Source organism: Dermacentor albipictus, chromosome 1 (assembly GCF_038994185.2).
Source record: "Dermacentor albipictus isolate Rhodes 1998 colony chromosome 1, USDA_Dalb.pri_finalv2, whole genome shotgun sequence".
Classification (NCBI taxonomy): Eukaryota; Metazoa; Arthropoda; class Arachnida; order Ixodida; family Ixodidae; genus Dermacentor; species Dermacentor albipictus.
In genome coordinates, this window is record NC_091821.1 from 387,542,487 (window position 1) to 387,566,140 (window position 23,654).

General features: G+C 48.0%; 2 protein-coding genes across 4 annotated transcripts in view; one reads left to right on the forward strand and one right to left on the reverse strand.

Annotated features, from left to right (window-relative positions):
- LOC135902476 (uncharacterized) overlaps positions 1 to 23,654 on the reverse strand; it is an 867,879-nt gene that overhangs the window by 792,583 nt on the left and 51,642 nt on the right. Inside the window, exons 2-3 of the transcript XR_010569131.2 lie at positions 6,812 to 7,087; positions 6,206 to 6,702 (exon numbers count right to left, since the gene is read on the reverse strand). The gene's annotated coding sequence lies outside the window, so the exon portion shown is untranslated. Of the gene's footprint in view, positions 6,703 to 6,811; positions 7,088 to 23,654 lie in introns of the transcript that reaches the window.
- LOC135916979 (putative sodium-dependent excitatory amino acid transporter glt-6) overlaps positions 1 to 23,654 on the forward strand; it is a 66,875-nt gene that overhangs the window by 25,770 nt on the left and 17,451 nt on the right. For 2 of the 3 annotated variants that reach the window (XM_065450417.2, XM_065450416.2), the window contains exon 2: positions 22,416 to 22,686. In XM_065450417.2, coding sequence (XP_065306489.1) covers positions 22,425 to 22,686 — 262 coding nt within the window. In that variant the 5' untranslated portion in view covers positions 22,416 to 22,424. Of the gene's footprint in view, positions 1 to 2,356; positions 2,441 to 22,415; positions 22,687 to 23,654 lie in introns of those variants that run through there. The other variant, XM_065450415.2, reaches the window with a different exon arrangement.

Genomic DNA, 23,654 nt, shown 5'->3' on the forward strand with positions numbered 1-23,654 from the left:
TGGTAAAAATGCCAGAATTTCCTGAAAATTCTGGTGATGGTGAAAAAACACTTGGAAACAGGATTCCTTAGTTTTTTGTTTTGTTTTTGTCACAAATATAGGTCGATAGTTCATCTTGAGCATCTTCGAAAAAAAAACATCGTCACAGGCCTGTAATTAAATACATACAGTATTTATCTGCTTTTCTCCTTCATGTTCGGGGACATTCGAAACCGTCGCACGTGGAAGCTACGCTGATTCAGTATCTCTTGCAAGAAATTGAAGTACTGAGCCGGACTGTACTTTCACGCAGTAACCATGTGGAGGAGCTTCGCCCTTGTAGCTTTCCCTTCATTGCCCAAAAGTTATCCGCGAATATAAGACCATGTGCACGCGTGCTGTCCAGCTTATCTGACCCGCCAGGCCAGAGGCAAGAAATGTCAAGGAGATTGAGACTTTGACTTCTCATGTTCAAGGAAAACGCGGGTGACCCGAGTCCTCACTGTATAAGAGGTACGAAGCTCGCAGGTCGGCGTTATCTGAAACACTTCTCGCTCCAGATTTGTTTGCATGCTTTGGAAACTCAAGCTGCCGCTTCTGAAGCTGTGGAGGCTTCAGTTCAACAGCGTTATCGCGAGCTCTTCAGCGACAACCTCATACACTGTTGCTTCCTGCTCTTCTTACTTTTAGGCGCGCCTGCCCGTGATCGTTGTTCAGTGTTATTTGAAGCTATGTATACTTCGCGGGTATTTTGGCTGCCGTTTACGAGACACTGCGAACGCCTCGGGCAGCTATATCGCACTCGTCAAGTGCTCTAAACCACGAACGCGTAGCTTAAGAGTTAAAGGGGATGCACGTCCACACAAGCGACTCGTGGTAACCGCGTTGCGGAAACTGAGAGTCGCAAGATTGGTTCTGTTTCCCCTGCTAGGCGGCAAGCTTTCCATCACTTACTGATGGCGTGAATGTTCCTAGTCACGTCTTTCAGCTCTAAACTGCCAAACTAGTGCCTCTAAAACGCCGAAGACAAGAGGCCGGCAAGACGGCGAAGATAGTTTTCAGACAATGTTTTTAGACTACCGCTTGACAGTTTTCGCCGTCTTACTTCAGAGAAAACGAATTTTATGTTAAGGGAGAAGATCAAGCTGTTATTCCGCTTGCGTCCTGTGATAATGTGCGCACGATGTCATGACGAAGTCATAAAGCCAGCAGTAACTTGAGGGTGCCCTTTATGCAGGAAATGAGCAAAAAAATTGGTAGACTTACTTCTCTTTCGTTTTGCGGGAACATGTTCATCCTTATTTTCTTTACGATCATAAATAGCTTACCCAATAGAGCGCTATTGACGTCTGTGACATCAATGTGCAAATGGAGTTCTCCCCGGTATTTCGTCTTCACTTCCATTCTTGCGTACGTCCTCTCCTTACAGAGGCAAACACTGACTGATGTAAGCTCAACTTTACATTTATTTGTATTTTCTTTGTTGAGGTATGTGCACTAGACACTTGGGAAAGCTTTTTATCGCTTAATACAGCGGCGGTATATATATATATATATATATATATATATATATATATATATATATATATATATATATATATATATATACATATATATCTGTGAGAAGCCTGCAGTACGTATTTCCGCAGCATGGGCAAGCAGCCTGGTCTTCGGATTACTATAGCGACTATAGACACTATAGCACTAGCACTAGCTATAGGTACTAGCTTGTATGTGAACGACGCAGGATTGCACGATCTTGCTGGCTATAGCAACAAACTGCAAACTGCTCAGAAAATTGACGTTTTGTTCTTGTTTTTTCATATTCCGCAGTGCGTACACTTTTCGACGCCAGCTGCGCGTAGAACTAAAGGAAAGGCAAGGACCGGCTTACGGAACCTAAGACTCGCGTATAGACAGCAGCCTATGGTCACCCGCGCGAAAGGTAGTTTGCTGCTTTTCTCTGGCAACGTGTGCCTCCGCATGATGTTAGGCAATCGCTTAAGATAAGCCTTCGTATACGGAGGAAAGGTTTGCGGAATGTGAGGGAGCCACCTATAGAATGGAAGAGGTCGCCGAGAGTGAAAAAGTGAGCGAGAGTTCCGAGTGGTTGACGCGACGCCTGGGGAACCAGTTGGACGCCTGCGTATGCCGGGAATCGAGGACAAGCACACTTGCGAGCGGCCATCGCCGCCCGTGTCGAGGTGTCGGGGCAGCACCCGGAGCGCGCGTTATTCCGCTCGGATTATTGCGACCGAGATCACCGTGTCATGTGCATGCTCTGCTTCGCCAGTGGCGACACCCCGGCATCGATTCTGTGACACCCCGAATGTGACTGTACTCGGGGTTCTTTGGTTGAAAGATAAGCGCCGGAAGGAAGCTCTCTGTAGTGATGGCGCTTTTTGCGCTCGCCGCCACTCCCAACGGTGTGCCGCAATGCCCGTCGGACCAACCTGAAAGCGTAAGGTCAATTCGCAAGTTCGTCTGTCTCGCGTTCTTCTTGCGTTGTCGTCTTTCATTTCATTTCTTTCTTTTCACCTCTATTTAGGGTGGCGGGTTCCTCTTTGCTATTATGGGGGCAGCTCAAGCGTAATATTACAGCAGTTATTCTTACGATACCCATGTACTTTTTTTCTTGCATCTGCGCCATACGCTGGGGTTCATTCTTTGTTTCATATTGGTCTCCATAATAACGTACATCTTCATTGTTACTACTGCACTAAACGCTACTGCACTGTTTTTTTTTATTGTATCCTTTTATATACTACGACAAATTACGACGTTCTGCACTATATCGTCCACGCTGTACGACGTCGAGAGTGAACCTCTTCAGACAACATTGAACCGGCTGAACTCTAGACCATTGTCGTCAATGAAGATCCTTGGACCGTAGCCGTGTGCGTCCATTGCACAATCTGAAGTCGACAGGTCTTGGCGATCGTTTACAGACTCGGTGCACATATTCAAATATGCGCGAAACTGTGCTCTCTCTCCTCTTTCTCTCTTTTCATGCCTATAGCCGCTTCGCCCAGTGCAGGGTACAAACACGGATGCGCGTCTGGTTAAGCTCCCTGCCTTTCCTCTCTTCTCTTTCTCTCCTCTTCATGCTGCATGGTAACAGCATACATACAGAACGATCAGCTTACTACCGGGCCCGTGGTGTATTATTTGGCACAGGGAGCATGCGAATACTGAATAACGACCGGTAAGCATTCGAGATATGTGAGACTTCAGGAATCTATCTATTCACAGCTCTCTCGGCAGAGAAAGTGGCAACCCCACCCTCAGCATGTTTCAGTCGTCGCATCAGTATACAGCCTCTGATCATCGCCGTAACGAGAACCTTCTTGAGGGACTCGCTTCACCGCAGTAACTAGACCACCAGTGTTGCAAAATTTCATTCTTCATTGTATTTTGTGTAGCAAGATCCATCGGGCTGCGGTGAGCTAAACGTTGCTACAGTCAAGTTGGCATGAAAAAAAAAAAACAAGCGCTGCTTCGGCATTCGTCTAATATTTGCAGCGAGAAGAGTAATATTAACCAGCGATCTGCGTTGTGTGGTGTTCGCAGTGTTTTTCTTTTTTTTTTCGAACATACGTGTGTCCAGACGAGGTAATGCACGCGTTTTTTTTTCTTTATATTGGTGAGTGACACCCAGGAGAGACATATTATTTTAGTTTCTGCCAAAAAAGAAAGAGAAACCGCTTCCAACTTGTGAATGTTTGCGAACTTCGAGACTCATTTCTCCATATTGCGTTTCATTTAACTTCGTAATTCGCAGCAGTCTTGCGTTTTGTTCTGCATGCCAGAGAAGAGGTGCAAGCGGCTTCGGGCACTGATATATACTTAAACGCATCTTATATACACAAGATTAATGCATTCAAAACTATGGAACCGCATAATTTGCTTCGAAACCACTAGGAAATGGCTATTGAAAAAAAAAAACATCTAGAAACCACGAGTACCTGCTAACAACAAAACAACAATACACAATTCAAGATCACGGAAGCCAGCTAGGGATTCAATAACTTTATTTTCTTATCGTGGATTATATTACGTGTTATTGCTCAGCCACATTGTGTTTTTCCTCTTGAATGAGTTTCTAATTTTTTTTAGGTTCACTGTCGCCACAGTCATCGACTAAACAATCTACGTTGCTGCTAACTGATTTCGCAATAGTACATTTAGGCAACAGAATGCACAGCGTAAAAACTCCGTAGTACAGCTTGACATCGAAGTTCCCGCGTACCCCGTTCATGTCCTGAAGACTTGTTGCGTTTGCATCGGTGTAAACGCTTACGAAATTACAAAAAAATGAGCAAATGATTTCGGTTCTAATCGGTGGTCTAAATGAAAACATTGACCCACCGTGGTTGCTCAGTGGCTATGGTGTTAGGCTGCTGAGCACGAGGTCACGGGATTGAATCCCGGCCACGGCGGCCGCATTTCGATGGGGGCGAAATGCGAAAACACCCGTGTACTTAGGTTTAGGTCCGCGTTAAAGAACCCCAGGTGGTCGAAATTTCCGGAGTCCTCCACTACGGCGTGCCTCATAATCAGAAAGTGGTTTTGGCACGTAAAACCCCATAATTTAAATGAAAAGACTAGTTCTTCGAATATTTATCGGTCCAACTTATTTTCAGGAGCTAAATTTACTGGCTCCATTTAGCAGCCTGCCCAAATACCTCGCTGAGAACGTGATCTCGAAATTTACAAAAGCTATATTTGTTATTGTTTTGCTAGTATCATTTAATTGATTCTATCGTTTTCTTCGAATGAAGCCAATGTCGCCACGTGTTGGTGGCTTAATTTTGCTAAATTTTTTTAGCTGTTACATGCCTCGCTCTGCCATGACCACATGTCTTGTCCCACGTAAGTACTTTCGTAACGACGAATGAGGCTTTGGAAAAATTGCGCGTGGTTTCAGCGACCCAAGACCTTTCAACGGGAGCGAATGCCAAATGAGGTCATCGTTTTATCAGTTGTATGGCTAGTCACATGAGCGCAGAAGAACCCAGTGGAGCTGTGGCCGCAGTTGTCAATAACGGGGCGAACTCTGTCAATACAACGCTATCTAAATAGATAACGGCGGCTCAGCGGATAGGTGTAGTCGAAGAGAAGCCAAAGAAAAATGTAAGGAGAAAGCTAAAATTTAAATATATGAATACATGCCTTTGTGTCTAGGCGATACAATACCCGTTCGTTCGTTCGTTCGTTCGTTCGTTGGTGGCTGAATGCTGAAATGCTGAAATGCTGAAATGCTGAAATGCATTTCGCGGTACCTTTATAAATTATTTCGTTTAGAAAGTAATAAGACTCGGTGTTTGGTTAGACATACAAATACCATTTTCTCAAGTATTCGCATCGAAACCAATTTAAAAATTTCACTTTTCGAACACTTCTACTTCTGTCTTTCGAAAATAATTTTTAGGAGCACCTATATCGTTGTGTCAAGAATTTTCAATAGTTCTGATGCCTTGCTCGGTGGCGGCGCCTGCGCAGACCTTTTGAAACCACTCATTGGCGAGTGCGTTTTTTGAATGTCCTCACTCCTTTGTGAGTGCAAAGAGCGAATCAGCGACATGCTGCCGGCGCACCCAGTGTGGCGTGTAGAATGCCTCTGTTTCTTCCTTGTATTTCCTACGACGAAGAAGATTGAAAATTAGGAAAAGCATCATCCCCGGCATGCACTTAAGAACGTCTCTTTCTCTCACTGTCTTAAAAAAAAAGAAAAGCATTGGCTCGGCTAGTTCTTCGTCTTCGGCATTGGTACGCGTCCTAATGCATGGCTGCGCTTTGTACAGAGTCGTGCGCAACGCGAACGAAATTCGTGCCCGAGTTTTTATGCCTTAGGGGCGTTCACCCTGGTTTGAGCGGCACTCCCGTGCCAGAATAGAGCCCCTGTTCATTCCTATATGGAGTTGTGCTTCTTCGCTGCTTAACAGGGTCCTTGATGTCGATAACCTATGGGGCAATTTCTAAGTAACTGACGAAAATTAAACAAGAGGAGAAACACAAAGAAATAAGCAAGCGCAAACACTTTCGTTACTTAGATTGAGCATAGAAATCAAGACGCCACAGATTAGGCATATCTCACCTTTGCGCAGGAAATTTCACGGTAGCTGTTATTTATTTATTTATTTATTTATTTATTTATTTATTTATTTATTTATTTATTTATTTATTTATTTATTTGCTTGCTTGCTTGCTTGCTTGCTTGCTTGCTTGCTTGTTCGTTCATTTCTTTATATACTCTCAGAGCCTCTGATAGATACATTGTTCGTCGAATAATCTATTAATTGATTGATTTCAAATTTGTTCATCCTACTGAACACATACTCAAGCCTTAATGTCTTTTAAAAGGAAATCTTGTTTTCCACAACGAAAAAAAGAGTGAGAGGGAAAAGAGACGTGAAGAAAGGCCATGAAGTTATTTACACGTAATAATCGTGACCGCCACATTTTGCCAGCAGTGGGGATGAGGTGGTTAGAAATATTGGACGAGGAGAACGCGCGAGTTCAACAAAAACAAGAAAGCACGAATATAAGTTAACCAAAAGACTTCGGCCGGGCCGGTTAAGCGCGGTAACTACGCTATCGCTTGAATGACTTTCCGATGTGAAGATGTGTGCGGTCGAAGTTGTATAATCTCGTGCTCCGGTGGGAATGTAAAATGCAAGGTAAACCAAGCGAAAGTGCGTCCGTGGAGTCGTGGAATCGCATCTGTCAGAAGAAAATAAGATAAAAGGAACAGTAAAAGGAACGAAACCACTCAGTTACGAAGCACCAATCACGTGCGAATGCGGAACACGGCCAAAAGCGTCCGACTCACTGCCGACACCGTCGCGCTCCTGACACGCCTCCAAGAGCGGCTCGCCGTCGCGCCTCTGTATCTCGGTCGCATCCGCATATTGCGGCGTCGATCCCCGACCATGTCGCCGTCCCCGGCAAAACAGGTCTTGGTCACGCGGTGAAGGTCTTCTCGCAGCAGCGACGCAGGCCCGTTCCAAGACCGTCCCGTGACAGTCAATTGGCAACGTGCATGGGAGCTTCCCATGAGATGCTCCGTACACCGTGACGGTCGACGTCGAGGTCGCTCTACGTATTCCTGTGCGAAAATTAAAGCCCCATCTGAGACTCTCGCCCAGCCTTTCCTTTCCTGTCCACATTTCGAAATATTTGATCGATTTCATAGTCGTTTACTGTTTGGTCATTTAGGAAGAACACCACCATTCATTACATATTGTTCTTGTGCGACAAATGGGCAAGAGTAAATACCCCATTTTGTTCATTTTACGAATTTACATTGAGTAGTGCCTTGTGCTATTGATATTATTTGTCATAAACCTTCTTGTCCTAAATAATACACTAGGTTAGGTTTGCGCAAGAGACTGTGAAACCTCAAGTAAGGCCGAGCATGGATTGTCGCGAAGACAGAGCTGAGAATGTACTACGCAACATTATCACTTAATTCCATGTGAAACAACATTATTCCCCCGTTTCCTTACCTTCAGTGTAGGTTATCAAATCGGATCTTAGTTTAACTGACCTACCCACAAATTGACCCACAAAGTTTTGTTCGGTACAGTAGATCTTGTTTATTCACTGAAGTGTACAGGGAAACATGACATGACATTTACTTAAGCAAGCGTTGGTGACAGCTGAGCGGTTCCACTTCTGAAATATTCGCTGCCTTCTGTTTAAAGATTCACTGACCATGTAACGATGAATGCATCGGTCCTCGTAAGGTCACTAAGGCTAAGCAACACGGTTCGTGGGCAGTATACGAAGGAGTCGGAACAAAGAGATTCCCCATCGGTCATGGGGATAATTCGTGTGTCCACCTCAAGGGATCCCTTAGCATGCCCCATAAGAAATCTTGTTCATATACTTGAACTTGTGCAGTGTCGCCTACGGAGCATATTGCAGCAGGGAATTTTTCAAATTGGTTCAATATTACAAGAGATGGGAGGCAATTTCAATTTCGCGTTGCCAATCTGCCAGAAGGGCCCTTTAAGCGAGACCGTATGGCGTCCGCGGTGGATGTCATCCTACCCCAACCTTCGATGAACGTTCACTACGGAAGCGATTAAAATCTCCTCGATGGCCCTGCCTGCTCGTCTTTTCCGCTACGCCACCGTTGTCATACCACCGTCATCGTCATCAAGCTGTCGTTGTTTCGCCACCTCTTCACCCTCGGCTTCACATTCCGCCATATTTCGAAGAAAACCGAAACTTTACCCCTACCGCCACTGGGGATCAAGTCCGCGTCCCTGTGGAAACGTAGTTGAAAACCGGGCGCGTTATCTCCTGCGCTATCGCGCAGGGAAGGCGTTCTGCATCTTTCGCGGGAATTCGGGCCCTACGTTGACACAGAGAGCTGTGGCGTTCGTTATTCTATTTCGGAGACCATAGTAGGCGATGCAGGGGCGGACGAAGACGACGTTGTGTTCTTCACAAAGAAATTCTTCTTAGAAGATTTTATAATTGTTTGCAAACATATTTGTGCACCATGGAACACTGATTATATAATATTCACTTAACATCAAAAAGTGCTCAATTACAGTTGTATGTTTAAGTTATTCATTACATACAACGCTCATGTAACACCTGCGGAATACGCCTCATGCGTACTCTGTGAAATACCTGGGCATAATATATAATAACCAGCTCAATTGGCGCATGTACTTTGAATATATAAATTGAAAAAGAAAGTTCGAGCATTGGTATGCTAAGAAGGCTTTGTAAATAGTCGATCGGGGATGCGAAGAGAGCATGTTGTGGTAATTTATAAAAATTTTAATGCCAATTTTTGAGTTTGAATGTGTTGTATATTCGGGCGGCGCGCCGCCATATAAATTAAGTCACCTTGTGCTTCTAGAACAGAAAGCTCTACGCCTATGCCTTGGTTTACCAAAGTTCGTTGCTAACACTACACCATACCTAGAAGCTCACTTGCCGCCTATTTTGTGCAGATTCCGGTCATTAACGGTCCAGGCATTCTCAAATATGTACGATTCCCCCATAAAATTACAAATAATTTTAGGTTCATGGGTCGAAAAATTCCATGTCCGGTGTTATCGAAAAACTGACCGTCCAGCGTTGTGGCACCAAAATTCAGTTTCACCAGAATTAATCGGATTGGAACACACGGCTTAATTAATGCGCAACTAATGAATGCGCGGTAATTAAGATAGAGCTAATTAAGGCACAGGAACGCACGATCTTCTGCGTTAATTAAGGCACTCATACCCACGACCTTTCGCTGGAGTCGAACCCCCGACAATTTGTGTTAATTAAGGCGAAGTTAGTTAAGGTAGAGTTAATTAAGGCACTTGAACCCGCGACCTTTGGGAGGAGAGCACAAGTAATGAGGATTAACAACGCATTCGGACGAGAATGTCAAGTAATTTAATGAATTTCTCGTGAGTGCGCAGGCTCTCGACCTTCATCCTCTTTGGCGTATGCCAAAGTGACTGTCAATTTTCTCTCAGCCCGTATTAGCTTTTCAATCTTCCTGGCCTCGGTTCCACACTCCTCAGGTCGCCTTGTTACAGGCACTTGTTGGTCCCTTAGATGTACAATTATGTCTCCCACGTACTGTGCAGAGAGAGGGAGAACATCATGATTATATTTGTTGATATCTATCCGAGCAGCGCGAATCATATGTCTTGCAGTATATTAAGCGGTCTACTACAATATCATTTTGTGATCTAAATATAAACACCCTCACAGCGAAAGATGCATCACAACCGGAACAAAAATCTGAAATTTTCTCTCCTGCTTTTGAGTGGTCGTTCGTCTTAAGACTTCCCGAGTACATGCCAGTATATTTAGCTGAGTTTCTGGCGGCTACACTAGCCCTACGAAAAGGGAACTCATCAATGTCGAAAGTTCTTATCTTAGCGGATACTTTGTCTTTGTGTTCAGGTCTCATTGCAAATAATAGCTCACACATTTCATTTACATTTAATTGTCCACTACCCTCTCATTTAACATAGTTAGGATGGTATGGGTACCTGGTGACAAAGGACTAGTTATGAATGAAATAGCAGACAGGCAGCTTGGCGAGAGCAGCCCTAAGTGGTCTAATTCTCCCGATCCTGCCTGTGTCACCTTTCATAACTGCTGCTAGGTTCAGGAGGCATTCAGTCCTGCAAGATTCTTGGAACCTATCATTAACAAATTTACCGGGTCTTCAGCATTTCCTATTCCTTTGGGTTATAATTTTTCTGTCATACTAGAAAAGTCCTCTTTGCGAAATTCCGCTGTCGAGTACGTACCTTAAACTATTATCTACGTAGATATTGTCACGTGGTAGTGACGGTGAAGAGAGAACACAGTAGCAGTACTGTGAAAGGCAAAACTAGCTTTTATTGGGCGAACCTGTGCCCACAAAACAGGCTACACTTAAAGCACAACGATAGCGGCGAACACAGTCGGCGATCGTCGAAAATCTGATCAGCGGTTCAAGCGCGTCGGCTTTTATAGAGCAGTCGTCGAATGTTCCAGATTAATCGTTCGGACCCGTGTGCCTTCCACAAAGTTCTACACCATTCGCGTTAAGCGATGAAATCAGATAACACAAGGTTCGGCGACAACAGACAGCCGGGTAGAAGCTTCGATAACTTTCCAGAAACATCGGATACATTCAGGCGCGTCCCTCGCTGTGCGATTACAGTTGTCAAGCGGCGAAACGTGGTCGCCCGATGAAGATAAGTACACGTGTCAATACCCCCCTCTTAAAAAGCATCGACCCGATGCTACATACAAGCGAAATAAAAACACCCGTAGCAAAGAAAACAACAACAAAAAATAAAGAATTTCGTCAGCGTCCGTAAAAGGGTTTAAGGCGCACCACGTGGACCACTTCAGATCGTGCGCGGCGCCGCTGTGAATGCGAAATGCCGTCTGGCACGACCTCATAGTCCAGAGCGCCAATACGTCGGATGACCTTGTAGGGTCCGAAATAGCGTCGGAGTAGTTTCTCACTGAGTCCTCGTCGGCGTATCGGTGTCCAAACCCAAACACGGTCGCCGGGCTGGTACTCAACACAGCGTCGTCGGAGGTTGTAGTGTCGGCTGTCGGTCCTCTGTTGGTTCTTGATCCGTAGGCGGGCGAGCTGTCGGGCTTCTTCGGCGCGCTGGAGGTAGCTAGCGACGTCAACATTCTCTTCGTCAGTGACGTGGGGCAGCATGGCGTCGAGCGTCGTCGTCGGGTTCCTGCCGTAAACCAGCTTAAACGGCGTGATCTGTGTTGTTTCTTGCACCGCCGTGTTGTAAGCAAATGTCACGTACGGCAGGACGGCATCCCAGGTCTTGTGTTCGACGTCGACGTACATCGCTAGCATGTCGGCGAGGGTCTTATTCAGCCGCTCCGTAAGACCATTCGTCTGCGGGTGGTAGGCCGTGGTCCTCCTGTGCCTTGTCTGACTGTATTTCAGAATGGCTTGGGTGAGCTCCGCTGTAAAGGCCGTTACTCTGTCGGTGATGAGGACTTCTGGGGCGCCATGTCGAAGCAGGATGTTTTCGACAAAAAATTTCGCCACTTCGGCTGCGCTACCTTTCGGCAGTGCTTTAGTTTCAGCGAAGCGGGTGAGGTAGTCTGTCGCCACGACGATCCACTTATTTCCGGTTGTTGACGTCGGAAAGGGTCCCAGCAAGTCCATCCCGATCTGCTGGAATGGTCGGCAAGGAGGCTCGATTGGCTGTAGTAATCCGGCTGGCCTTGTCGGCGGTGTCTTACGTCGCTGACAGTCTCGGCATGTTCTGACATAATGGGCGACGTCGGCGGTCAGGCGCGGCCAATAATACTTTTGTTGTATCCTCGAGAGTGTCCGGGAAAATTAAACCGAGGTGTCCAGCGGTCGGATCGTCATGTAGGGCGTGCAATACTTCTGGACGAAGTCCTGACGGGACAACAAGAAGGTAGTTGGCGCGGACTGGTGAAAAGTTCTTCTTCACGAGGAGACTGTTTTGAAGCGTGAAGGAAGATAGTCCGCGCTTAAATGCCCTGGGGACAGCGTCGGTGTGCCCTTCCAAATATTCCACCAGGCCTTTTAGCTCCGGGTCTGCCCGTTGCTGTTCAGCGAAGTCTTCCGCGCTTATCATGCCAAGGAAGGCATCGTCATCTTCGTCATCTTGCGGCGGCGGGTCAATGGGGGCGCGCGACAGGCAATCGGCATCGGAGTGTTTTCGTCCGGACTTGTAGGTTACAGTGATATCGTATTCTTGTAGTCTGAGGCTCCACCGCGCCAGTCGTCCTGAAGGATCCTTTATACTCGCTAGCCAACACAAAGCGTGATGGTCACTGACGACTTTGAATGGCCTGCCATAAAGATAAGGGCGAAATTTAGCTGTAGCCCAAACGATGGCAAGGCATTCCTTTTCGGTCGTAGAATAGTTGCCTTCCGCTTTTGACAGCGACCGGCTAGCGTAAGATATCACCTGTTCGACTCCGTTTTTCCTCTGGACTAGAACGGCACCGAGGCCTAGGCTACTGGCGTCAGTATGGATTTCTGTATCGGCGTACTCGTCGAAGTGCGCAAGTACCGGCGGCGACTGCATGCGTCGTTTGAGTTCTTCAAATGCGTCGTGCTGCGGCGTTTCCCACTTGAACTCAACATCACATTTAGTTAGACGTGTCAACGGCTCCGCGATACGTGAAAAGTCCTTGACAAAGCGCCTGTAGTAGGCACACATGCCAAGGAATCTACGCACTGCCTTCTTGTCGGTGGGCTGCGGGAACTTTGCGATGGCAGCTGTTTTCTGGGGGTCGGGGCGTACTCCGGATTTACTGATGACGTGGCCTAGGAACAGAAGCTCATCGTAAGCGAAGCGGCATTTTTCTGGCTTCAGAGTGAGCCCTGATGACTTGATGGCCTCTAGTACTGTGGCAAGCCGCCTAAGGTGATCGTCGAAATTTCCGGCGAATACAACGACGTCATCCAAGTAAACGAGACAGGTCTGCCATTTCAATCCCGCTAAAACCGTGTCCATCACGCGCTGGAACGTTGCAGGCGCCGAGCACAGTCCGAATGGCATAACCTTGAACTCGTAGAGGCCGTCTGGGGTGATGAAGGCGGTCTTTTCGCGATCTCTTTCGTCGACTTCTATTTGCCAATAGCCAGACTTGAGGTCCATCGAGGAGAAGTACTTAGCGTTGCAGAGCCGATCCAATGCGTCGTCTATCCGTGGAAGGGGGTATACGTCCTTCTTCGTGATCTTGTTCAGACGACGATAATCGACGCAGAAACGTAGGGTTCCGTCCTTTTTCTTCACTAGGACAACAGGGGATGCCCACGGGCTTTTCGATGGCTGGATGATGTCGTCGCGCAGCATTTCATCGACTTGTTCTCTTATAGCTTCGCGTTCTCGCGGCGAAACTCGGTAAGGGCTTTGGCGGAGTGGTCGAGCGTACTCCTCGGTGATTATGCGATGCTTGGCGACTGGTGTTTGTCGAATCCTCGATGACGTCGAAAAGCAGCCTTTGTATCGTCGGAGCAGACTTCTGAGCTGCTGTTGCTTAATCACTGGGAGACTTGGATTAATGTCGTAGTCTGGTTCGGGAACCATGGTCGTCGGGCTAGATGCGGCGGAATCCGAGAGGACAAACGCATTACTGGTTTCCAGAATTTCCTCGATGTACGCGATCGTCGTGCCCTTGTTGATGTGCTTGAACTCCTGGCTGAAGTTTGTCAGCAACACTTCAGTTTCCCCTCCATGCAGTCGAGCGATCCCTCTTGCGACGCAAATTTCACGGTCTAGCAGGAGACGTTGGTCGCCTTCGATGACACCTTCTACGTCAGCGGGTATTTCGGTGCCGACCGAAATAACAATGCTGGAGCGGGGCGGGATGCTCACTTGGTCTTCGAGCACACTCAAGGCGTGGTGACTACGAGGGCTCTCCGGCGGTATCGCTTTATCTTCCGACAGCGTTATTGACTTCGACTTCAGGTCGATGACAGCGCCGTGTTGGTTCAGGAAGTCCATACCGAGAATGACGTCTCGAGAACACTGTTGGAGGATAACGAAGGTGGCAGGGTAAGTCCGGTCATGAATGGTTATCCTTGCCGTGCAGATTCCAGTCGGCGTAATCAGGTGTCCTCCAGCGGTGCGAATTTGAGGGCCTTCCCACGTAGTCTTAACTTTCTTCAACTGGGCGGCGATGTGTCCACTCATGACGGAGTAATCAGCCCCTGTGTCGACTAAGGCAGTGACTGCGTGGCCGTCAAGAAGCACGTCGAGGTCGGTGGTTCTTTGTCTGGCGTTGCAGTTAGGTCGTGGCGTCGGATCACGGCTGCGTCGTGTTGAACTGAAGTTGGAACGTCGCGTCGTCGAGTCGTCGTTCGTCGGTGTAGTCTTGCCTTCCTGACTTCGTCGGGACGGCGGCGTGTCGTTGTTATGTCGTCGAGATCGTTTCATCGTCGTCTTCGTCGGCGGCGGAGGATCTTCGTCAGTTCGACGAACAGCAACCGCACCTCCATCGGTTGCTGCTTTTAGTTTTCCGGATATGGGCTCGCTGACCGGCCCCGGGCTGAGCCAGTGTATGGTCGGCGCTGCGGCGACAGGTAGCGGCCTGGTGATGGCGAACGGGACGGCCGTCGAGGGCTCCACTGAGTAGCGGCGAGGTAATCGGCGATGTCACGTGGGCGCTCGCCAAGCCGTGGACGCGGTGCGTTGACGGCGAAACCTCGCAGTCCCATCTCCCGGTACGGACATCGTCGGTAGACGTGACCCGCTTCTCCGCAGTGGTAGCAGAGCGGGCGGTGGTCAGGAGCACGCCAGATGTCCGTCTTCCTCGCGTAGGTGCGCTGGGCGACGGGTGGTCGTGCTGGCGGCGGCGGCGGCGGACGACGAAACTGTGGCGTGATAGGGCCCTGGCGCGGTCGCGGAGGGGGGCCTTGACGGCGTGCGACGGCGGCGTAGGTCATTGCTTGCGGCTCGGGCTGCGGCGATTCAGGGGCTACTCCAAGTTGTTGTTGGAGTTCCTCACGCACGACATCGGCAATCGAAGCCACCTGAGGCTGTGATGATGGGAACAGCTTTTGTAGCTCCTCCCGCACGACAGCTCGGATAGTCTCGCGCAGGTCGTCGGTGGCCAGTGACTGAAGGCCGGCGTAGTTTGTCGCGTTCGTGCGGCGGTCGAATTGCCGGTTTCGCATCTCGAGTGTCTTCTCGATGCTGGTTGCCTCGCGAAGGAACTCTTCTACGGTCTTCGGTGGGATTCGTACCATTGCGCCGAAAAGTTCTTCCTTCACACCACGCATGAGAAGGCGGACTTTCTTCTCCTCGGGCATATCCGGGTCGGCGTGGCGGAAGAGACGCTTCATTTCCTCCGTGAAGATGGCAACGTTCTCGTTCGGTAGTTGCACTCGGGCGTCCAGCATGGCTTCGGCCCTTTCCTTGCGCACGACGCTTGCAAAGGTGCGCATGAAGCCGGTACGGAACAGGTCCCATGTTGTCAATGTCGACTCCCTGTTCTCGAACCACGTTCTGGCGGCGTCTTCTAGGGCGAAGTATACGTGCCGCAACTTGTCGTCGGAGTCCCAGTTGTTGAAAGTCGCGATTCGCTCGTACGTCTCCAGCCAGTATTCCGGGTCCTCAGTTGCTGCTCCATGGAAAGTTGGTGGGTCCCGAGGTTGCTGTAGGATAACGGGGGACGCTGGGGCAGCCATTGGAGTTGTTTTGACCACGATCTTCTTTGTCGACTCAGGTAGAAGTCCGTGCTCTGGGGGCAGTCCTTGCAGTCTGCGGCTAGCACGCTGGTCTTCGGCGATGTTAGTTTGGTCCTCGGGCTTCGGGCTTGGATCGCGGCTTTGCGGGGGCGTTCGGTACATGAACGCACTAGCACCTCCACCAGATGTCACGTGGTAGTGACGGTGAAGAGAGAACACAGTAGCAGTACTGTGAAAGGCAAAACTAGCTTTTATTGGGCGAACCTGTGCCCACAAAACAGGCTACACTTAAAGCACAACGATAGCGGCGAACACAGTCGGCGATCGTCGAAAATCTGATCAGCGGTTCAAGCGCGTCGGCTTTTATAGAGCAGTCGTCGAATGTTCCAGATTAATCGTTCGGACCCGTGTGCCTTCCACAAAGTTCTACACCATTCGCGTTAAGCGATGAAATCAGATAACACAAGGTTCGGCGACAACAGACAGCCGGGTAGAAGCTTCGATAACTTTCCAGAAACATCGGATACATTCAGGCGCGTCCCTCGCTGTGCGATTACAGTTGTCAAGCGGCGAAACGTGGTCGCCCGATAAAGATAAGTACACGTGTCAATATGATCTGGCGCCCTCCTCCTCGGGCTCATACTACGGTGAGGATGAGGCAGTAGAACACTTCCTTGTTATGCTGTCGTTTTTCATCATAAAAAAACACGTCGTAAAAAGACAATTTCATGGTGCAGGATTCAATTAAGCCATTTACAATATTCTAGCTTTGAGAGCCACCTGTACAGGACCTTATCATAGGGATACTGGTGCAGCTGTTTCGAGGCTTATAATTGAATCAGGACGATTTTCCTCCTAAATGGTTAGAATCATTATCTGACCTTAATGTTCATTTTTTTGTTTATTCAAGATGTCTCATTAGAGTTCCTTTTTATACTTCACTAACTACTTTGTTAGCTCATCCGTTTTTGGGGCGATCTGCCATAGTGAGTGCGTATGAGTCTTTCATAGAGTAAAACCAACCAACCAAACAAGATGGTGACGTGCGCTGTAGGAGTCTGCTGCACTGATCTCCACCAGAGGGAGCAATTTTAGTGGAGGTCAGTGGTCTTCTTCTGTCGAAGTGGGTGAGTTTAAAGCGGATAAAATTTCTCAACTTCACTGATCCCTTATTTTTTTACAGCAAATGACCTTGTACAAAGTCTAGAGTGTGTTGCTTTTTCGGCTCACTCACACCATGTCCCTTCCAGCAAGCGCACTACCTTCGCGACACACCGCACGAATCCGGGTCACAATTAATCACCCTGGGCTATGTTATTTTGGAGCAGACCATTTGTCCTGTATTCCTCCGTCTGTGTCCCACGCTAGGTGAAATTCAGGGTTCCTGCTATGAAGTCAGGCACATGGTTAAGTAAGCTTGTAATAGAACAACCAAGGAAGCGATTCTGTCGCTCTGTATAAGCAGGCACCAGAACTCTTAGGCAGGACTTCGTCCACTGCATTTGCGCACTCAAGAGGTCTAAAAGCGTTCCTTCAAATCACAGAGCCAGCGCGTTGTTTCTTTGTAAACAGACATACAAATGCGAGCGTCCTGAGGCCCCTGAGTCGTCCTGTCGAGGGGAGTGTAAGTATAGAACACTCGCGAGCAGCGAGGACAGCTGAGCGTTGCTCCGATAGAAACCGCAGTGCAACCTTGTCACGTTAAGGCATCCAAAAAAGCATCTCGCGGCGATGTTTGCGTCTGCGCCACCCTTTTTCCTTCCATTCGCGCCATTTGAAACAGTCGGCAATTCCCGTGGGCGCGCGATCCCCGTACTACGAGGAACGGCGTGTTCTCAGCCGGCTCTCATGAACTGGAATTCTGTAGTGATATGGGCTACATTGTGCAGCAGAACGGGTTCCCCAATTCAAATAAGAAACGTATTGTCACGTAGTGGCGACGGTGAATAATACAGCGACAAATCCCTGAATGACGAAACTAACTTTTATTGGGCGAACTTGAGCCCACAAAAGCAAACTAGGGTGGTTGCTTGGGGTAGTTGGCAATTCGTGAGACGAATGCCACCGCGATAGCGCGCTTTGACCAAAGACCTCTCACAGAGGAACTCATTTTCAGATACCGCCATCATAAGCCATCGCAGCAGAGGGCGACGAGGGCACTGTTGCGGTTCTTGAGGGCGACAGAACCGGACAGGCGACTGTAGCCTGAACAGATGTTGATAGTGCTACAAGTGTCAGTGTGCTGTGCGATGACAGTGTACGGTGTCAGTGACCGATTGTGATTGTGTGTCTATGCTCCTTCCTTTCCTTATCTCTACTTTGTTTCCACTTTACCGCTCCCTCCCCTCTCTCCCCAGCGTAGGGTAGCCAACCGGATTTTTTTTTCTCTGGTTAACCTCCCTGCCTTTCCCCTTTCCTCTCTCTCTCGTGAGACGAAGAGAAAGGGCCCTTTGTACTAGAAATGCGTATGTCGTCTCTCGCTATGTCGTATGCTGTGTATGTCGTCTCACGCTGTCCTTGTCCTTCGCTGTGTACGTTTTTTTTAATCACAAAAGCAAGTTACGCTCAAAGCACAGCGATAGCGGCGAGCACGGCCGGCGATCGTCGAAATGTGATTTGCCGGTCAAGCGCGTCGGTTATTATACGTGAGTCGTCGAAGGTTCCAGAGTAATCGCTGGTGCGCGCGTGTTTTCCAGAAAGTTCTGCGCAATTTGCGTCGCATATACATGCATGTAATCAGGTTACACAAGGTTCAGTGACAACAGAGAGCGATGGAACCATCCATAACAGTCGAGAAACTTCCGATGCATGCAGGGGCGTCCTGCGCTGAGCGATAACATTTGTTAAAGGGTGAAACGCCGCCACCCGATAAACAACATGTGGCGCGCTATCTCCATATTACGAGGAACGCGCATACAGGTGTGTTCTCAGCGGGCTCTCATGAACTAAAATTCTGCAGCGATACGGGATATATTCTGCAGCAAAATAGGCATTAAATTCAAATTAAAGGCATACTTATCCTTACACAGCTGCTGACACACACATAATGCACCGAGAGCCCTACTGCGACGTCATGAAGTGACGGCGTATATATAGCGAAATATTTGAAAAATCTTGTTATACAAGTAAAGAAAAAACTAATACGCGTGTCCTGCAGCTTGTTACATGTGGAGTTTGGACTGCAGCACGACTACAAAGACGAAAACACTTTGATACAGTGCGTAGAGAATGGGAATGGTAAGCAGTATCTAAATTTCATTGGTTATTACTTATGATTACATATACCCTAGCAATGCAAGACCGTTTCCCTGGCATATTCTTAATGGCTTACTCCAGGATCACTTGAATCAGCTCCGCACAAACGTAGCTATAGCAACGGATGCTTCACAGAGGGAGGAAAGGGCCAGAATTGGAATCTTTTCATCGTCATTGGATTGTTCTTTTTCAGTTCGGCTCCCAGACTTCAGTGCAACATTCCTAGCGGAATTCCTAGCTGCTGTCCTAGCTTTGCGTGAGCAAAGCTAGGACAACACCACGACAGACGCGGTAATAATCTCACACGCTTTATCGTTGTGCACCACCTCACTTACTGCTTCCGGCGAGTCGCATATATTAAAAACTTTAACTCACTGGCTCCAAGTCATTTCCCGAGTTTACGAATAGTATGGGTCACTGGGAACAAAGGCATACTTATGAATGAAGTTACAGACGGCTTGGCTAAGGCTTCTATTAGAGGCCTCGTGTGTACCCTTCTTCCAACGACGGGTTTTATCCAAGGAGGTAAAGAAAAAAATCGCAGTTCCGCGGCAAAGCCGAAGTACCGATTGCGATAGCAAATTAGTAGATAGCTGTGCAAATAGAGATAATAGTTTTATCGGCCCTATAAACCTGTAAACATTCGCTTACTAACTAAATTAACAATGATAGACAATGTAAGCGTGACTCAACAAGGAAGTAGAAAGAAACAGACACAAGGAGACAGCGCTGTCTTTGTGTGTCTGCTTCTTTCTGCGTCTTTGTTTAGTCGTGATTACACATTCTATCATGGATCCAAACCAACTAGCCCATCAACGTGTTTTAAATAATTTAACCAGCATGGTGTCACGCACGCGCAGGTAAACATGAACACACATCGCTCAATGACAGCGGAAACTGTCTGTGAAAACGCTGTAGTTATGAAACACGACAGCACCCGCTAGCCAACTGACCTCCATGCATCTGTCATTCAACGCGTACGAAACGTCGAAAGCACAGCGCATACGAAGCTACCGGAACTTCGCGCACACTGCAAACATCGCAGATCGCTTTGAAGATGAAGCCCGCGCGGGAGCGCACTTTGGCCACGTCGCAGATCGCTTTCAAGCAAGAGCGCCGGCAATGCGTCCCTACATCGTCAAAGGCGTCTACTACGGCATCCGCGATTCGCGTGGCCAACGCCGTAGTAGACCCCGCGGTTGTCTCCACTCTCTACGGAGCGGTGGGTGAGGAGAACATCGAGGCACCTTAGCAACCGCCGAAGATGAACGCCGCTCCTCCCTCGCCTGACCCCCTGCCTCGCGCGCGACAGGAGAGGGCACGCATACGGGCCGCGTTCCTCTCTCGCGCACGCGAGATTGAACCGCATTCGCCGGCGCACCCTCACATGCTTTCACTCATACGAAACCTCACGTCGACGGCGACGGCTACAGTGACGCCGACGGCAGAAATGCGCCTGGAGTGTAAATATAGTGGCTATCGCAATAAAACTGCTGGAGTGCAAGCTCCCCTAGCTTCTTACAACGAAAGTTGAAGCCAATGCTGACCCTTCCTTCACCTGAAATAGAGCCTTGTCGGGTGATCTCCGCTTACAGATCAACTGAGTTCACTCTGTTATTCTAATGCTCGGCTAATTGGAGAATAAAAGTTGGTTGTACTCAACGAAAAAACAACTTCTTATGAATATTGATGACGTTCTTCCTAATACAATATGCCAGGGTATTGAGATTTCATACTAAAACCAGTAATAGAGATACACATAGATAAGCTCCTGTCCGGTAAAAAAACGCCATGATTAACCAAGGTGGTTGATTGACTCCTGGGAATTGTGCTAAAAGCGCTTCTTCACCATTTTTATCGTTTGTTTACACTTTTATCATGCCCCTCCAGTGCGGCTTCACCTTCGGGACATCGTTTCTACTCGAGTAGCTTTCTTTAAGCTCCTTGCTTTTATCCCGTCTGTCAGGCTTAGAAAATACACCCTTTTGACATCAAAATCAAATCTAACATCATCCACGGAGCTGCGCCACTTACAATTTTCTTGTAGCAGGATCTTTTTTTAAACTAGACTGACAGAAATGACATTAACGAGAATGCGATGTCCAGTTCGACACCTCAATTTATGCATGCACCGATCTGGTCTGGCTATTTCCACTTTGTGTCATTTCTGCGTCGCATTAGAAACGATTGAACATTTCTCACTGGAATGCCGGCGTTTCTCCTCCCTGATGAAAAGGAGATTGCAGATTACAATGCGAGAGCACGGCCTGCCATTGAACTCACTGGTGCTGCTGTCTTTAGGAGATTCTGTGCTTGGACATTCGCATAGGAATGTGTGTATCGCCATAGAGCAATTCATTCTTGAATCAAACCCATTTCATTGTTGACCATATTATTCATTTCATTCTTCCATTCCTGCCTCATCTTTATATATATTATTGAATGACTGTCTGCTGAATCGTGTTGGACTTTACATCTGTCGGCCCAAGTTGTGAACTTGGAGCAAGAATATGCACAGTCTTGATTACTAAGCCGACACCTAAGGGGGCGAGTTAATCTTCAGAGCCCGAAAGTGTTTGGCGGAAACAGCGTGGCTATAGTGAGTCGCAGACTCTGCTAAACGACGAAAGCGGATGTTTTAGTCCGTGGATGACATATGTGACTATAGTTGCAAGCAATGCAAGCCCACGCAAAGACGTTAAATAACAACAAAAGAAACACAAAAAATCACCGTTTAAGCACTCCGTACAGATAGTTAACCAGCGAAGCTGAAACGTGCGGCACCGGTGTTTATCACTGCGTTAATCCTGACGACGTCACTACTGGCGCAGCCAATCTCACGCCTCTCTTTTTTCGCGCATGTGCATAGGATTGCACCGGAGGAGTTTCCGGCGTACAGGGGACAGATGGACGGACGAATCGGCTAGCCATATACAGCGTCGCTGTAAAAAACATTGGCGCAACGACTGAAGATTGAGCCACATATTTCCAACGACAGAGGTCTGTAATAGATGGTCGGTGTCTTCAGCAAGATACGCCTGCGATCAACGTGTCTGCATGTGAAATGGCGGATAGTAACAACCAGCTTCTCAGCAGTTACAAGATATGGTGGTTGTCTTACAGGGAACGCATACCTCGTAGCACTGACTTAAAACTTTAGTTTTAAAAAATCGTCTTAATCGCTTTTTCGATGACATGCGATATGTTAGCACGCAAAAGTTCCGTTACGTGCTGTGGCTACGACTGGCTGGAACGCAATCTCAAGCACTTCCGTCACTCTTTCGGCAATCTGGCAGCAAACAGATGGTGTGTCATTTTGCCTACAGTTCTAGTGGCCCTTGACTTTCGAGCGACCTCTTTGCCGGTTGTTTGCAGAGAACTATCTCGTGCCCAGTCGAATTTCCGGTGTTACGAAAAACTTGAAAATCTTCCAGTCCTATTAAATTCGACTAGGCTTTATTTAATGAAATTCGCACTGTTTTCTCTATCTCTTTCTCTTCTGCAGAACGGAAAGATGAAACTCGAGGAAAGCAGGATGGCCACCATGGAGGTGCGAGCCCTGTCTCTGAGGGCGAAGCTGCGCAAGTTCGCCAAGGACAACTTCTTCCTGCTCTTCACGCTAGGCGGCGTCGTGGCCGGAGTCGTTCTCGGCCTCGGACTGCGCCAGGCGAGCCCCAGCGAGTCCACCATCATGCTGCTCGGCATGCCTGGCGAAGTGTTCATGCGATGCCTGCGCATGCTCGTACTACCCATGATGATCGCCAGCATCATCACAGGTGACCGGAATTTACTGAAATGAAGTTAGTGCTCGGGCCGATGGCGAAGCTTGCTTGTTCAGAAGCGCTAGATCAACCCATTCCCTGAATGAACGTCATACTCACTGATTCCTAAACACAAACTCGTGGTCAAAATTGTTCTTTAAGAATAGTTCCCAAGCAGTCTGATCTACTTCTTTATGAATGGCAGACGCGTTAAGTTAGTGAAAAACGACCTAGTTCAGCAGAAGCTAGCGCAAACAGCGTATATTTACATAGTAACGGACAATGACTGCGTGAACTTAAAGCCGGTAACGCGCCGCAAGTGTAGACCCAAGGAGAGCCACGTGTGACCCTCGCACCACAGTTTGGCGACGCCATGCTCTACAATTTGCATATTTGTAAAAACGCGTATTCCATAAATGCACAATGAGCCATTCGTCAATTATTTTTCATAATACGATAATTTTACTTCTGGTGCGTGCTTGCAGCCATTTCATTAGTTTGTGTGTTTGTTCTCGCCATATTACTTCCCTTGCATTTCCACAGTCCTGTCGATTAAGTTGTGTGTGGGCGACACCGGCTTTGGTCACCTCTTTGCGCACGCCTTTCAGTCGAAGCCGCGTACCTCATTTACAGGCGACATTTTGCGCATGGGGAACTAGAACTTGTGACCCTGGTAGTGGCTACCGTGCTTACTGTGTATAGAAAGAGTATACGCATAGAACAAAAGAAATAGCAAGGAGACTAGAAAACGCAGGTTGGGGGATAACACGTAGGCTTGCACAGCTAGTGCTTAGAGATACGAACGCTTCCGATCACTGTAGTATAGAGAAATGAGAACACTCTGTGCGGAACTAGGGCGGCATGAGGGGAAAGCGACCGCAGTTGACAGTGGTGCACCCACGAGGTGGTAAAGGGAACAAACTGAACCACATTTCCCTAGTCTCCACCGCCATCATAATTTATTTCCACTTTTCTTTTTCTTT